This window comes from Melanostigma gelatinosum (genome assembly GCF_949748355.1).
Source record: "Melanostigma gelatinosum genome assembly, chromosome: 18".
Lineage (NCBI taxonomy): Eukaryota > Metazoa > Chordata > Actinopteri > Perciformes > Zoarcidae > Melanostigma > Melanostigma gelatinosum.
Window position 1 is genome coordinate 13,422,053 of NC_136651.1, and position 15,880 is coordinate 13,437,932.

Genomic DNA, 15,880 nt, shown 5'->3' on the forward strand with positions numbered 1-15,880 from the left:
TAACCTGACCTGCAGTCTGTGAACTCTGGTGTCACATATCAGCGGCTTGACTGCTGCTGTCTCCACGGGGAAACAATAGTGACAACAAGCTTCTCTTTGCTCTAAAAACACACAGAATGAAGATTTGTTTCACACTAGACAAACTAACTAATCTAAAATGATGGAGCAGGTGTTTTGCGTAGGAAAAAAGGTGATATATATATATATATATATCCTGAAGTAAGTATTCATGAAAACACTACTTGAAAGACACAGAACGGGTCTAGTGAAACTACAAATATATGATTGACATAAATTTGACTTTCATTTATTTACTGGAATACTGTTACATTAACAGTGTTAAGGAACAATCTCATTGTAGTGAATTACGTGCTTGTGAAGAACACTGTTAACAACCTACCTGGTGGTGTATCCTATTATAAACCATGTGAAGTAACAAATCCAAGGGGAGGAACGTGAAGTACAACCTTTACAATAAATACTCCATGTGAGCATATAATTGACAGCCCGACATACAGTAAACCATTGTAATGCATTCATTTGGTTATCTCAGTGATCTACTGCATGGTCAATTGACATTGATTGTCTTCACCAGATCCTAAACTTCCCTCTCGGTGTCTAACCCTGTGATCGATTCGGGGACCTACAACAAACAGTACTGTGTGCTTACTTTGGTGACCAGGTTTGACAAGAATGTTTTAGAGTCGCAGGTTAGCATTCTTAGAAGAGCAACCGTTACTGAAGTTACTATGTAGAATATGAAAATGTCCAACTTTGGCGCGCTCAAGTGGTAGTACCACAAAACACAGAATGGGGAAAGGAAACACATGGACTTGCAATAAGATTGTCTTAAAACCTTTTTTTTTAACAATAAAAAAAAGACGATACCCTTTGAAATAATTTGAAATATGCTAGAATCACAGAAAAAAGGCGACACGTGGTGGCTTTAAACTGGACGAGCAGGAAGCATCCATCACGTTGAAGTTTCTGTACCCTGAGCCTGACCTCTGAGCTCCCCTGATTGAGGGAGAGCAGAAAGACAGATGTGGACTTGGGGGTTTTAATCACTAAACTACTGCAGGAACACAAAGAAACAGAGCTGTGGAGCTACTTCCCAAAACAAGAAGATCGTCTGTCAAATACATTTTAAATCGCTCGAAGATCAGTTATGGTTTTAAGTCCGGCAAGACATGAACTAACAACACAGATATTCAAATTATAATATCGCAAAAGAAGTGACAGCTTCCGAGTTGTGACGGATGTTAGACGTCAGAAGTCGGCCAAATTTCAAGCTGTAATGAAATCCAACGACTAAACTCATTCATCAGAGGAGATTACACCCACGTGTCCTCTTTCCATATCCACAAACAAACACTTGCATGCTGTCATGGCCCATCAAAACAATACTGAACAGGTCATTCAAGTAAAAACAGACGCATAGAGAAAACAGAAAAAGCTAAATTCACGAAAGTCCTGTCTTTCAATCTTCAACATCCCGTCGAAGTGAGTCGGGGAGTTTCATGCCTGTGTTGCTGTTGGTTCACTGTGTTCCAGAACAGAAGGTTTCCATGAAGTGGTGAGGCAGAATGTAGAGGCGTGGACAGATCACGTGACCACGAACCCGGGAATTGAGAGGCAGCCCGGTCACATTGAGAGCAGCTGTTTTTAATATCTGTCGCAGTCCCGCTGAGTTGCAAGATGTGCCTGGAGCGTCCGCAAAAATCCCTGTTACTGGTACATTCATCACGGCCGTCAAGATTAATCCAAGAAGTTGTCTCTCTCCACAGTCCAGTGGGCTATATTTGTTTAAAAAAGAGTGGTATATTTCTTCTAATGCTTGTACCAGGCCCAGGATTCACCACATCAGAAACGCATCTTTCTCAAAAGGGCCGTAAGATGTTCTCCATTAATGTAGGAGGAAAAGCACATCAATCATCCCTGTCTGGTCTTCTCTTCAAGCTTAGTCCCCCCCCTCCCCCCTCTTTGAAGTCCAACTCCTCTGTTCCCTCCCCATCTCTTCCTACTGGTCATCGTCATATTTTTGAAGCGCGTCCTCCAGCTTGGCAGTGATCTTCTGGAAGAAGACGATCTGCTCGCGGAGGTGGTGCTGCATCTGGGAGCGGAAGTCCCGTACGCGCGTGCGGTGGAAGTGCTGGATCTCTGCGAGCGTGGCGCAGGAGATGATGTTGCAGCGGTCGTGGAGCTCGCCTTCCTGCTTTGGACAGTCTTTGACCTTGGTCAGCGCACCTGGGAGAGAAAAAACAAACAAAACAAAAAAAGGTGGTGGAGGGAAAAGAGAGGGAGACGACTGAGAAAGTGTGGCAGGTTGTACAAAGCATCGAGCCAAACTAAAAGCTGGAGCTCAAAGTAAATCCATGCAATTAATCTGTCTGATCGGGGGCCTGAGGCGAGATTGTTTTTGACAGCAGAGATCATACAGCAAAGAAGTTGGAAAGCCTTTTGTTTTCAATACTGATCTGTATCTTAGAATATGTCCAGTAAATGGAGGGAACATTTTTTAACCCTCTATTACATTGAGTGAGAGAAGCTAATGGGATGGCAGCTAGCCAGGATGTAACATCAGGACAAAGCTAGCACAACGTCTATTTAAAAAAAGACGACAAAGGGAGAAAGGCAGGCACATTCCTCACACGACATTTTCTTCATACTACAGGAAGACGCTGGTTATTGCACACTTTTTTCCAGGATCCTTGAAGTTACCCAACGCCCAGTCGTGACTCAGAATGTACCATTTAGTGTGACGAGGGGAAGCAGCCGAGTTTGGATCCATGACAGAAAAGGATGAAGAGGAACTCAAGAGTAAGGCTCTCACACGGCAGCATGTAGAGGAAATTATGAGCTAGATTGTAGGCCGGCACGGCTCTCATTCCTGACCTCGTTGTCCTCTCTTTCCAGATCTCTCTCTGTCTCGTACGCCAAAAATCACACACCATACCTGCTCAAGTGCGCTAACGAACTGAAATTAACTTGGACTTTGCTCTCATCGCTACTGAGGCGATTACGGAGCTGTAATCTGAACTCTTGTGCTGTTGGCTGGTGGGAAACTTGTTCAGCTCTGTAACTAAACTATCTGCCCCCCCCCCCCCCCACCCTCTCGCACAGACACACTCGCATACACACACACACCCCCTCTTCTTCGTCTTCGTCTGCCTCCTCCTCGTTAACTCGCTGTATCACTGGGAGGAAGGAGGAAAGGAGGGAGAAGAAAAGAGGAGGAGGGGAAACTAATCATGAGACTGCTCCATGTTGCATTCCTGCAGTCCCAGGGCAACACAGGACAAGAGGCCCAAGAATCTCTGCGCTCATTTAAATCAGATGTATCCTTTTGGACCTCACGGACAGAACCGACGACGTCGGATGATACCGTATGGCCGCATTTAGGTCGACAAAGCTGTCCGCCTTAAGAGCCCGGCAGCTAAATTGACTGTTGTGGAAACTTTGACCAAACCAGCCCTCTTTTGTTGAAGGTGGTTATTTCACAACTATGGCAGAAGTGCAGACTTTGCAATGTGTTCACGAGTGTCGCTGAGCAGACAAAAAAACGTCAGCACTGGTGGATTACTCAGAGTGCATGAGAGATAAACACACAGGCTGGACTCTGAGTCAATGACTCCCTGTGTATAGCTCACAATCTTGCATTTAAAAATAAATAAATAAATGAATAAAGCAGAAAGAAAGACTTCTGTTCCTCTTCTTACCATGAATCAGACTTGTTTTACTGCAGGCACTGCTAGTTACAGACGTCAGGACTGGCAGACGTCAGGACTTTGCGTGCCAGTAGCAGCTCCCTCCTCCCAACCTGCGGGGAACTAACAAGCTAACTCCTCTGCGAGTCCTTTGTACACGTGTGTGTGTGTGTGTGTGTGTGTGTGTGTGTGTGTGTGTGTGTGTGTGTTGTTATGCGTTTTCCTGCGAGTACAGGCTCTCACAGTACCAGAGTGTTACAAAGGACCGGCTACAGGTTTCAGTTTTCAACCCAGATAGACGATTCAGTAAATGAAAACAGATGTTGAAACAGTCAGAATCCAGCTCTCTTGTGTGTTATCTGCCTTTGTATTGACATGATTAATACATGGGCAGGCTGCAGGCTGGATTGCTTTTGGAAAACCTTGTAAATTATTCTGCCATCCAAGTAAAAGTAAACAAATCTCTGAGTATTTTGTTTCAGAAGAGGTGATACAGCCGGTTGCATGGAAGCTGAGAGCGAGAGGCCTCGTGCTGTAATGAATCCTGCCTGGTTTGAAACTCTCCGCCCTGCAGAGGCATCCATGAGCGAGAGTCCTGACCACTCGGTCCCCACCAGCTCCATTTCAAGCTAAGACCTGACCTCTGACCTCGCTGTAAAGAGAAGTGAGCTCAGCCACGCATCTGTTTAATTTATTGCAAGTATGTTAGGAGGCACTTTTTGTCAGTAACCCCTTTCACATACTTCTGCACAATTTCCTTTCCCCCCCAGACATGTTTGGCATTTACATTCCACTTAAAAAGACTGAGTGGCAACGTAGGCGTGTTAAAGTGCTCAGACTCTACGATAGAAAAGGGAAAAGGCCCACACTTTCAATATAAATGACTTGTATGCAAATGAGCTTAGTGTTCACATGAACACACACAAACACGTTCTCACCCTTCTGCACGTGGATGATGTCGGGGAAATTGGCCAGGTGTCCCCTGTAGAGGTCCAGCAGGTCGGAAATGGGAGCCAGGTCGTGGCGCGGCTGCTCAGCGAAATACTCTCCCACTGCCTCATAGGCCTCGCCGGTGTAGGCGATGGCTCCGTTCAGGCCCGCCGAGTAGGCCTGCTGGTCCAGCTCGAACGCCTGCCCGAGGAGTGCGAAGGACTGTCCGACTTTCTGGTACTCCTTCTTGAAGCCGGTCATCTGCTTGCGAGCGAACTCGCTGATGGTGGTGTTCACGACCACGATGTTCTCGTCCATCCTCTTGGTGAAGGTCTTGAAGCCCTCGATCTTGCTCTCGACTTCCTGGAGGTCCAGCGGGACAGCAGGCATGCTGAAGACAAGCGGGACAAGTCACGGCCATTTTTTGACCTTGTGGTTTCATTCTGCTTTTATTGAAGCATTACATCATCTTTGTTTAGTATTCCTGTGTTCTACTTATCTCGTCCTCACTATCAGGCACCCCCTGAAGATGAAAGCTTATCGTTACAGCCGAGTTAACACAAGGAGAACTGATAACAGCACCTATCCCAGCACCTAAAAATGGATTCCTATCTCATTGACACACTATGAACAAACATAAAGTTATAAATTTCCCCAACAGTTCCTGTTATTTTGTCCACCACCTGCCCACCAGTAATTAGCAGTTTGTAGCTGTAACTTGCTGTAATTTATGGTTTTGGTGTACCTTCCTTTCCCTCAACCTACCTTTACTATCAAGTAAAGAAGGCCATGGTCCGTGGGCCTTATTGAAAACCTGATCTGTGTCGCAGCAGCATTGCATTGTGGTCTATTTCCTGCTCTTATTGGTGTAGATATTGGGTCTCTACGCCCCTTCAACAATGGATTTCGTATGATTGTGGAATGCTGTTGGAAAATGGTTACCCTAGAATGAAGCCCCTTGTTCTCAGACTGCCAAGGCCTGCCATCAGTTTATTTCAACGTCAAACAAATCACAGGCTTTCCAGTCGAGTGCTCGATGCTTTTTATGAGCTTGTAATGAAAACAAAGAGCAGCTCGTAACCCGGCCTCCTACCTGATCGTGAGGAAGAAATTGGACCCAACCAGCTGGTCCCTCTCTGCCTTCCTCTTGCCCTGTTTCCAGGCCTTCTCATCCGCCCCGCACGTCAGGAAATGCTGGAAAACGTCGCAGCGCGCCAGCACCGGGTGGCTGGTCATGTGGTTCATCCACCAGATCAGTCCCTTCCTCCGCTTGGAGATGAAGTCCTCCTCGAAGCGGCCCGTGGCCTGCTTCTCTGGCAGGTGTGGGACTGAGATGACCGGGAAACGCTCCACAAGCCGAGCGTACAGCCAGTCAAAGTGCTTGTACCTGCGGGGAGGATGGAAAACGAGAGACAGGTATGGGAGGATGCATGCATGGGGATATTTCGAGTGGATGGGAAGGGAGGGAGAAGGTTTGGTCAATAGGGAGCGAGGGAGATATACGGAAGTGAGGTCGACGGCAGGAAAATGTAGTCAGAAGGAGTGAAGAAGAAGGAAGGATGCCAAAAGAGCACCTGTAAGGACTTTTTTTCCCCAACCGGCAGGAGTCAGGACCATGTGGAAACTGAAATGTAAGAGTGTTGGCTCGTAATGACAGACCTACTGACAGGGGAACAATGTAAAAGGTGCAGAGGGAATCTCAGAAAGGAAAGAGGAGATTCCTGAGGATTCCAGAGGGCAAAAGGCCACAGTCGAAGCTGTTTTTGCAATTTTGTGGCAACAACTGTGGCCACGGGAAAAGCCACAGAAACATTCATTTTTAAGTGTATGGGGGGGCCGGGGGATCCGGTGGAAGAAATAAGTTTGGAAACCCCCAGAGAGGGAAGAGGAGGAGCGAGAGAAGCAGGAAGCCAGCCCGTACCTGCGGTTGACCTGTACGTTGGTGTGCGTCGGGGTCAGGCCGTAGGACATGTAGCTCTTCATGCCTTTGAACTTGGTCTGCTTGGTAGGGTCGTCGATGGTGCACGTGAACGGATACGGGTCCTCCTGCCACTCCGGTCCGTGCTTCCCCATCACCACGCAGATCCTGTCCCCGTCCTTCACGAAAGCAGAGGCCTCACCGAGCAGGAAGGCCTCCCCGCCGGACTTGACAAAGGTGGAGAACCTGTTGAGGTTCCTCCCCACCGTTGCCGAGCTCTTGGCCTGCTGCTGCTGCTGCTGGGTGCTCTGGCGCCGCCCGGGCAAGGAGCTGGTCACCGGGTACAAGGGGGGCGATCTGCCGAGACCCTGAGACGCGTCGGCCGCCGGAGAGCTGTCGTCCCAGTCGTCGTCCCAGTCGTCGTCGCTGCCCTGGCTGGTGTGGAAGCTGCCTCCGCCGCTACCGCCGCTGCCAGCCCCGAGTCCTCTCTGAGACTGGGTGTCCGAGGGCGCGCAGGAGGTGTGGGTGGGCGTCAGGGCTTTGATTTTGGGCGAGGACAGGCCGTTGTTGTTGGCGTTGGAGGTGATGTGGTCCCTGAGGATCTCCACATAGGAGGCGGGGAAGAGGCCAGCCTCCCCCCTGCTGTTCTCCCCCTCCAGCCAGCCATCCAGCTCCTCCTCGCTGAACAGAGTCACCAGCTCATTCTCTGTTATGGAGATCTCCCCTGGGTTTTCAGAGCAGAAGTCGTACAACACTTTGGCCTTTAACGCCATAATTATTTACAATTATTATTTGTGTTTTTGTTGTATCAAGAAGTTTTCTTCTTTTTTTTCTCCCCCCCCCCCGGGTCTTTTAAAAATCCCAGATATTTACAGATTTAGATCACGCAGCGGCAGCAACAATTGGGACTATTTTTTTTCCCCACTTTCGTCAAAATCAAACAGGCTTGTATCAGAGAGCCGTGCATAAAACAACAAGCAGAGAAACACACGGGCTCGTACCCGACACACACACCTCTCTCCGCTCCTCTCAAATATCATTTGTTTCCATGCAGCACTTAATCCACGGCGGAAAACACAGAGGAAACCTGTCAACAGGATCTTTTTCTCTCCGAAAAGGAAGTTGCCGTTGAGAGTTTAAAGTTGACGAAGTTGCGACGGCTGTGTGGCTGCTTTTCTTCCTCCAGATAAGAGCCGGGGAAAACTTTTGGTCGGTTAAAGGCAGCAGACTGGCTGACTAACGGAGGGTGGAGCCAGCAGCAAGTTCAGTCAAGTCACTGAATTCATACATGGAATCAAAACCCACGCAACGTCATTTTAAAAGCTCCGTCATATGAATGTCGCCTCCTGTTATGTAGCCATATCCCAATTATAGGCTTTTATTCAATATTTGAATATTAAACAATCCTCTCACGAGTTCACAAAAACGTACATAACTTATATATATATATATATATATATATATATATATATATATATATATATATATATATACATATATATATATATATATATATATATATATATATATATATATATATATATATATATATATATATATATATATATATATAAAACACAGAATGGGCTAAATTATGCAGGTGCACATATTACGTCGTTTATTATTGTTAAATGTAACTTGAATAAAGAAAACACTTTTATTTGACCGCAATTAGGTTCCCAGTCAATGACAAATTGGCCAATGTTTGTATTTACATTGTTTTCCTTCTGCATCACATCTCCCCAGTAAAGTGGAAATCCTCAGGTTCGTTATTTGCTTTTTTTTTGTCTCAATTATGTTTTTTTCTCTGTCGACATTTCAATGAACTAATTACACATCTGAAAAGCACATCTGCTCCTACCCCTTATCGAAAAACACAGAATCTATGAAAAGGTCTCCCTTCACAGATTGATTTTCGAACAACAGCAACAAACTCGTTCTGCACAGTGAAGACAAACCATCAAATTCATTTACAATATACAAAACGACTTTTGGAGGGAATGTGATCCTAATGCAACTATGAATTAACAAACAACACTAGGCCTTAACGCGTGCAACTACTGTATATTTGTGCCACTTTTTTTTAAATTACTATTGCATTTTATTACTCTTTTGCTCCAAAATATATGCAGGATATATGCCAAACTGTATAATATTATATAATATTTTATTATATAATGTTATATAATATGATATAATATAATATTATATGATATAAGATAATACAATACAGTACAATACAATACAATACAATACAATATAATATAATAATTCAGTAGTGTGCGTTGACCCAGCAGGCCACTAGAGTTCAGTGTGATCAGACAGTGAGAGGAGACAGCAGTTCCTCCTCCTGAGCATCAGGTGGCAGTAAAGCCACTTTCCCTTTGGATTCTGGTCATACAGTCTTTGCTTCCAGACAAAGACGGCAACAATTAAACAAACGCTGCACATCTGACATTCATGATAATTCATCAAAACATCATTTGCGTCGTTACATAATTGATAGTCGCCTCGTTGAAGTGGCCCGACAGGTGCGGAATACATGAGGACGCTGTGATGAGCCGGAGTGTTTTCATTTATAGTATTAAAAAGGTAAATATAAGACATGTTAATGATCTGTCGCTTTGTTCTTGTGCCTGGTAATTGTGGTTCGCCTGCAGACAGATGTGGTAGACATAAAGGCAGTCTGGTGATCCACAAGATGTCCGTCTGTCCCCGATGTTGCTCTGGTCGTATAGTTTCAGCTCAACGTAAAAGTTGTGTTATTGTTTTGTGAGTGCGAACTGTAGCCTATAGAGAGGTTGGCTCTCTTGCATTATAATTCTTTGGCACCATTCTTTTTTTTTTACTTTGTCAATTAGATGTTGCTGATTTATTATAAAGTTGTAATAATTTACAATTTAAATAAGCAATTTTGACAGAAAATGTACCGACCAAAATGAACTCCTTTTCACAATCGAATAATCAGTTTAGTTGTTTTGCCAAATGCCAAGCCTCCCAAATATAGGAATATGATGCTTTTCTTTATCATATGATACGACGGTTACCTCAATCTCGTTCAGAATCAGAATCAGAACCGAACCGTTACACATACAAGGAATTCGACCTGGTTGAATGGTGCACAACAATAAACCATGAACACAGTGCAAGTATATTATAAAAGTGGAGAGTGTATTTTGATATAGAAAGGATGTGCAAGGAAGTGTATTTTGATCTGTTGGTTGGACATGAAGTCATAAAACAATTATGGAAAGTTTCTTAAGGATCAGCTGGATTGTGAGAGGCTGCACACTCCTTTACATTTTAGTGGTGCTGGAAATTAAAGATGGTGAACAAACTGAAGTGTTTCTGGTATAATAGAAAAAAGTGAGTCAGTTGAATCACAAATCTGAATTCCTTCATGATATAAATAAGCTTTCGTTTGGCATCAAAATAGTAAACCTTGATGAAGTGATTTCACTTTTGTCAGCCTTAACAACTACACACTAGACACTTTCCTCTCTTCCCTTCTCCAGGTTTTATATAATGTCCGACCCGGTGCAGACCACCTCAGACAGTCTGTGTAAACTGGTCCGCTGGGCTCACAGCCACGGGACCATCTGCAACCTCATCCCCAGCCTGACAACGGAACCCGGTCTCCATGGAGGCAGTGTCCCTGTCGCCGTGTGGGGTTGTGCCGCTGGACACTCGTACCACTGGCCCCTCGGGGGCCACAGCAGCGAGAGGCTCTGTTCAGGCTCAACAAATACCGGCCAAGGCCAGGAAAGGTTTGTCGGAGGGCGCCGGTCCAATAAGGTAACGCAGAGATTTTAGGTCAATATAGTCAAATGTAGTGTCAATGGTGCAAATGTTCAACTGTATAGATTGCTGTATTGAAATCCACAATTCATACAATGTTAACAACAGGGATGAAGCTCATAGCCACAAATGTCACAAATGTCACCTTTGCCTTTTAAGTTCTCATCTATTCTCTCTTTATTACATTCCAGGTGACAGCGAGGGCGTCGTGTGACCTCTGCCATAGCGAAGCAGCATCAGACGGGGAGGAGTTCAGCAGCCGGCTGTTTGACATTGCTGGGTGTGATTCGTCGGCCACAGACGAAGACGGCGCCTACGAGCCCCGCCCGTCCAGGAAAAGAGGCGGGGCACCAGGAAGAGCAGCAACCAGGAAGAAGGTCAAGCAAGAAGCCACCTCGGCCGAGGATCATGACACTGCTGCAAACACAGCTGGCACGGGGCTAGCTGTGACGGACTATGTGCCACGGGCTTGTCGGGCACCAAACACACACTCTCAAATCACACACACACTGTTGCCCAAAAAGCCCCTCCCACCCTGCCCTCACCCACTGCATGGGCAGGATCTGAAGTGTGAGAGATTAGAGGACCCAGAGATGGAGCTGCTGGGAGGAGGCAGCTGCACGACAGGGACCACGGAGCAGGCCGAGAGACGCAGCTCCGCCACTGAGACCACAGAGAAGACTGCGGGTACAGCTTTGTTGTGAGCAATGAATTCCATAATTACCTTTCAGCATATTTGTATTCAAGTGGTCTAAAGAAAAACTAGACTCCTGCATCTCCTCTTGGCTCAGAAAATCGAGCCTGTGTCGGGAGACGTTGGCCAATCACAGGTCATTTCAGAGAGAGGGTGTTCCTATTGGCTGTTCTGCAAAAAAATAGAGGCGAGGAAACGTCCCTTTCAGGGAAAGCGTGATTCAACGCCGTTATATCGTGCAGGAAATAGCTATTCCAGCATTAGTAACGACTTCCTACACTGCAAAGTAACCCAAAACTATGGGTTTTTAAAAAACTATTTTAGGGATGGAGAGAAAATGAAATACAATATGCTGAAAGGTTTTCATGTCATTTTTTTGCACAATTACGCAAAAATAAACTGCGTACCCCAGCTTTAATCGGAATTAAGACACAAGAATATATTATTATTGTTAAAACACTGTGTATAAAATAGTTTCTGTGTGCTTGTATGACCTCCTGTTTCTGACTGTTGCCGTTTCTTTGTATGTAAACCTGCAGGGGAGCAGGGTGAGCTGGAGGAGCTGCACCTGTTACTTTGTGCAGAGCGCAGCCGTAACCAGCGGATGACGGAGATCATCTCCGGTCTGAAGCAGGACAAAGAGCTGCTGCAGCACGAGCTCACGAAGAAAGCAGAACTCATCTGTGACTTCCTGCAAGACAAACTGCGGCCAGGTAAGAGTTCGGTTCGAAAAAAAAACACCTGCTGATGAATTCAATGGCAGTTCAACAGTTTGTTGGCACTTTTAAAGGAGATAACATTTATTTGTGTCGTATCTGTCGTGCAAAATTGCAATTAAACGTTCCTCCCATGGTAGTGAACTAAATAAAACAGAAAAAATACTTTACTATTCATTTTAACTATAATTCTGTAGCTAAAATGTTTATTTCGCTGTATGACTTTTTATTTCTATCTTAGCCAAATTCAGAGTTGTCCTTTTTCTATTTGTGATACCAGAGAAGAGGTGGCCTTGTTGCTCCAATCCAATGGAACCGGGAAGTTCTCACATGCCCTCTTGTGACGATGTGGCAGGGGCCGATTCCCCGACACTGTTTGACTCATTTGAAGAAGTGGAGCTTTACCCTCTGGACCGCCACCGGACCCTGAAGAGCAAGAGGAGCCGGGACGGGGAAAACCCCCGCGTCAGGAGTAAGGACACGACACAGCAAGGAGGAACAGCCCCAGAGCAGAATGAAAAGTTGATTCTAAACGTGGCATTCATTTGCTTTTCACATGTACTGATGTGTCTATCTCTTACTGTCCCTCTCCTCTCCAGTGAAAAATGTGGTGGGCGTAATAGCGCGCTACATGGCGGCCCTCCAGGAGTTTCGCTGCAGTGTTTCCATGAAGGTGGCCTTCGACCGGGTTGGCGTGGACCGCAACACGATTTCCCGTACGGCGGCCATAGCTGAGCTCAGTCTGGCCGCCCCCGTGGTGTTCCATGCCATGGCACCGTGGGACGAGAAGGAGGAGACGCTGGCACATTATGCCCACCGCTGCCGACAGGCCATGGATGACAACATCAAGGCCAAGATCAAAACGATGAAGGCAAAAGGCGATCTACTGCCCATAGTGTCCAAGTGACGAACCTCGAATCAGAAGACTACAAATAATGCATACTTCTTGTCGGCCTACGTAGGAAAAGGAAGCTTTCATTTCACTGCACTATCTGAGTCTGTGGTCCTCCACTTATTCCAGGATTTAAATCGCAAGGTTGTTGTAATTTTCACGATCTTGTGTACTTCTCATCATTGCGTGGCTGCATTACATTCTGGCTACATTTCTGCTTCTGTGGGTACGGTTGAACGAATGAGCTCTTGTTCTTAGAGTCTCTGGGACAGTCACCTAAAACTGCAGTCATTGCAGCTCAGAATGCTTTATTACCAAGTTTCAACATTTGAGAAAAATGAAAAAAAATAACTACAGACCATCTTGCGATGGGATCACACCAGCCGCAACACCAAATTGCACCAGGGGTGCAAAGTGTGGGGGTGGTAATGGCCCCTTCCATTTTGCCATGAGGACACTCAGATAGACTCAGAAGGTGAAAACGATACCAGCTTGTAGAAACTGGTTTATTCTGTGGTGGTCAGCCCAACCACTTTATATTAAAAAGGCTCGACTTCTGATGTTCGATCAATGAGGAGACTGTTAAGTATTCAGGGTTCAGTGACTGAATGTTCTTGATGCATGTTTCTTGGTTTGTGGTCTGCCTAACAGTTTTACAATAAATCCACTAAAAACAGTGAGTATTAAGTTAAGCAAGTCTTCTTTTGTTTCAGACAAAAAAAAAAAAAAACACCTTTGTCCATGGGCATGGTGTGGCATAAAAATAAATCCAATTTTAGGCACTCAAGTGAATGGTTGAAAATGTAAAGCCTTTAATAAATATGGGTTAAAGACCCCAACACGTATCAACACATGGTGCCTTCCTCAGGTAACACCAAGTACCCATGGATGAAGGAATGTTTTCTTCTCTTTGAACATGGATCACTTTAAAACATGGACGTGAACACAAAGTTTAGAAGTGAGGGGAAAACAAAAAAATCAGGATTACGTTTAAATCCTATAATGTGAACACAGCCATGCATATGCTTCTAACCCCTTTAAACTTGCAAAAATAAAAACTGAAATTCACTATATATATATATATATATATATATATACAATTGAATGCAACAATTTTATTATCAAATATTGACAAAAACCCATTTATGTAAAAACCCTGACCGAATGTGCATTTTATGGATCAGTGCGGTGAAAGGCAACAGAGCAGGATAGCATTTACAGTATTTCTGTGGTTTTTGTTTTTATCCGCCGCACAATTTCACAGGATGTCTGGAACCTTCTTCCGACTTTTTTTTTTTTTCCCCCGGAAGCTTTCACGCATTCAGCAGCCAGCTTTGTTGGTCTGGAAAATGTGAAAATGACAGATTCACACTCCCCTGAGATCGTTTACGACACGTCAAAACAACCGTCCGTTAATCCAAAGACTTAAAAGAGGGAAAGTGGGAGACAACGGGTCAACAGGTCAAGACTCCGGCTCCAGGCGTGGAATGACGGGGAGTATGAGGTTCCCGAACGAGGAGTCCTGAGTGATGAAGAAGCCTGATGAGTGTGTGTGTGCATGCTGCAAGAGAAGACACGTTAGGCAAAGGCTTGTGTTAACACTGACCAAATTCACAATTTAAAAGGTTATTAACTAAACAATATTTCCGCAATAGAAGTGCTGGTCGCTTGATTTTTTTGTTGCCGTTGGACAGAGCTAGGCTAGATGTTTCCCCATTTCTAGTCTTCATGCTAAGCTAAGCTAACCACCCTGTAGTGTCTGTGTTTGGCTCAATGATTTCTGAGACTTTTACGCCACATTAAAGCATATCACAGTCTTTGAGGTATGATGCATCAACAACCATGCAGTGACTATCAAGCCTCCTTATACTGCTGTGAGATGTTTCATGTTGCCTTGAACACCCCCCCCCCCCTCCTCCTCTCTCGAATAATGACTTTCAGACCTCTATTCAATCCAGTGATGGGTGTTCAAAAATGAGTGTCCTTGTGATTTACAAAAATGCTTCCTGCATCAGTCAGAAACTGCAGAATTAACTCTCAAAATCTGTCTTAAAAATCATGAAACCAAACACAGGAAGTCACCGAGACTTAATGAAAACCTAACTGGATATTTACTCAACAACTATATGTATGACTATTATTCATATTTATTTGTTGTGCTACTTGTTGCTGTATGTAAAACTTGTGTAAAATTACATGAAGATGTTCGGCTGTCGCACCTGCAGGGCAGCTTTCTGCTGGGCAGCGATGTGTTGCTGTTCTGCGTTGTCTCTGAACTCCTTCAGACTCGGTCTGGACAGCGAGATGCTACAGGATGAGATGGAGAGGAGAACATTTTTAAATCAATTTTAATATTGATGTATGTATATATATACCATGGATATGGATCCACCATAATGTTTCTCCGAGGTTGTGACTGAGACTCCTGTTACCCTCCACGGCTGGATCCCTACCTCGCTCCAGGAGCGTTTAAAAGCCGCCTCCTCTCCTTCTCCAGCTCGGCCAGGATCGCCATCCGTGCCTTGTTTGGTAAAGCTAGATGGAGACAAAAGAAAGAGACAAAGACAGTAAGGGAAGAGAGAGGGATAGAACAATATGCATCAGCTAACATTACTTTATGCATCTAAAGACAGGCAACATTTTGAGTAACACAAATAAATAAATATATTATATATATTTTAAACATATATACTTTTTTCAGCTTTTATGTTGAAGGGAAATTAATGTATATAAGCTGAAAGACAATTAAAGCTAGCTATATTTCCTCAAAGGGGAACGAGAGAGCAAAATGTTTCCGGGGGGCAGAATTCGTAGCTACGCCCCTGGAGTTACAGCGCGATAAAGACAAAGACCTCAATATTAATACAGTTTGTCCCCTAAACAAACTATTTACCTGGTCCTGGAGGATTAGTAGCCATGTCTGTTCAGGTAGCGAGAGGCAGGTCGAAATAACGACGTACAGAAAGGATTATTAGCTAATGGATCACGTTTTATTTGTGTTTCCTTCCACCCAGCTAATGTTGCACTGGTGGATGACGGACAACGATAAAAGTCCCCCTTTGTGATATCACTTAAACTGGAGCTGGATACACTACACAGTACTTGCTGTTGTAACAGTAACGTTAACTGAAAGTTAAAAATTTGGATAAAACTCTTGCTTATGTACGAATGATGAGACGCATTTTACTTCTTGAAACCAAGAACCGGTTTGTCAGATAGGGAGGT

The 15,880-nt window shown here is 44.7% G+C and overlaps 3 protein-coding genes across 3 annotated transcripts; 1 reads left to right on the plus strand and 2 right to left on the minus strand.

Annotated features, from left to right (window-relative positions):
- Positions 1–26: 26 nt before the first annotated feature.
- Positions 27–7,735, minus strand: LOC306792828 (sorting nexin-18-like). The gene is made up of 4 exons (XM_079290166.1): positions 6,559–7,735; positions 5,731–6,024; positions 4,646–5,028; positions 27–2,247 (listed from the first exon to the last, which is right to left on the minus strand). The coding sequence occupies exons 1-4, from the start codon at positions 7,326–7,328 to the stop codon at positions 2,021–2,023; spliced, it is 1,674 nt and encodes a 557-aa protein (XP_079146292.1). The 5' UTR covers positions 7,329–7,735; the 3' UTR covers positions 27–2,020.
- Positions 7,736–9,028: 1,293 nt separating this feature from the next.
- kiaa1958 (KIAA1958 ortholog) lies at positions 9,029–13,304 on the plus strand. Its single transcript, XM_079290048.1, has 6 exons — positions 9,029–9,147; positions 10,071–10,350; positions 10,545–11,040; positions 11,587–11,760; positions 12,044–12,235; positions 12,363–13,304. The coding sequence occupies exons 2-6, from the start codon at positions 10,081–10,083 to the stop codon at positions 12,668–12,670; spliced, it is 1,440 nt and encodes a 479-aa protein (XP_079146174.1). The 5' UTR covers positions 9,029–9,147; positions 10,071–10,080; the 3' UTR covers positions 12,671–13,304.
- A 388-nt stretch (positions 13,305–13,692) lies between these two features.
- Positions 13,693–15,857, minus strand: inip (ints3 and nabp interacting protein). Its single transcript, XM_079289558.1, has 4 exons — positions 15,549–15,857; positions 15,109–15,190; positions 14,875–14,962; positions 13,693–14,216 (listed from the first exon to the last, which is right to left on the minus strand). The coding sequence occupies exons 1-4, from the start codon at positions 15,571–15,573 to the stop codon at positions 14,118–14,120; spliced, it is 294 nt and encodes a 97-aa protein (XP_079145684.1). The 5' UTR covers positions 15,574–15,857; the 3' UTR covers positions 13,693–14,117.
- Between the last annotated feature and the right edge of the window lie 23 nt (positions 15,858–15,880).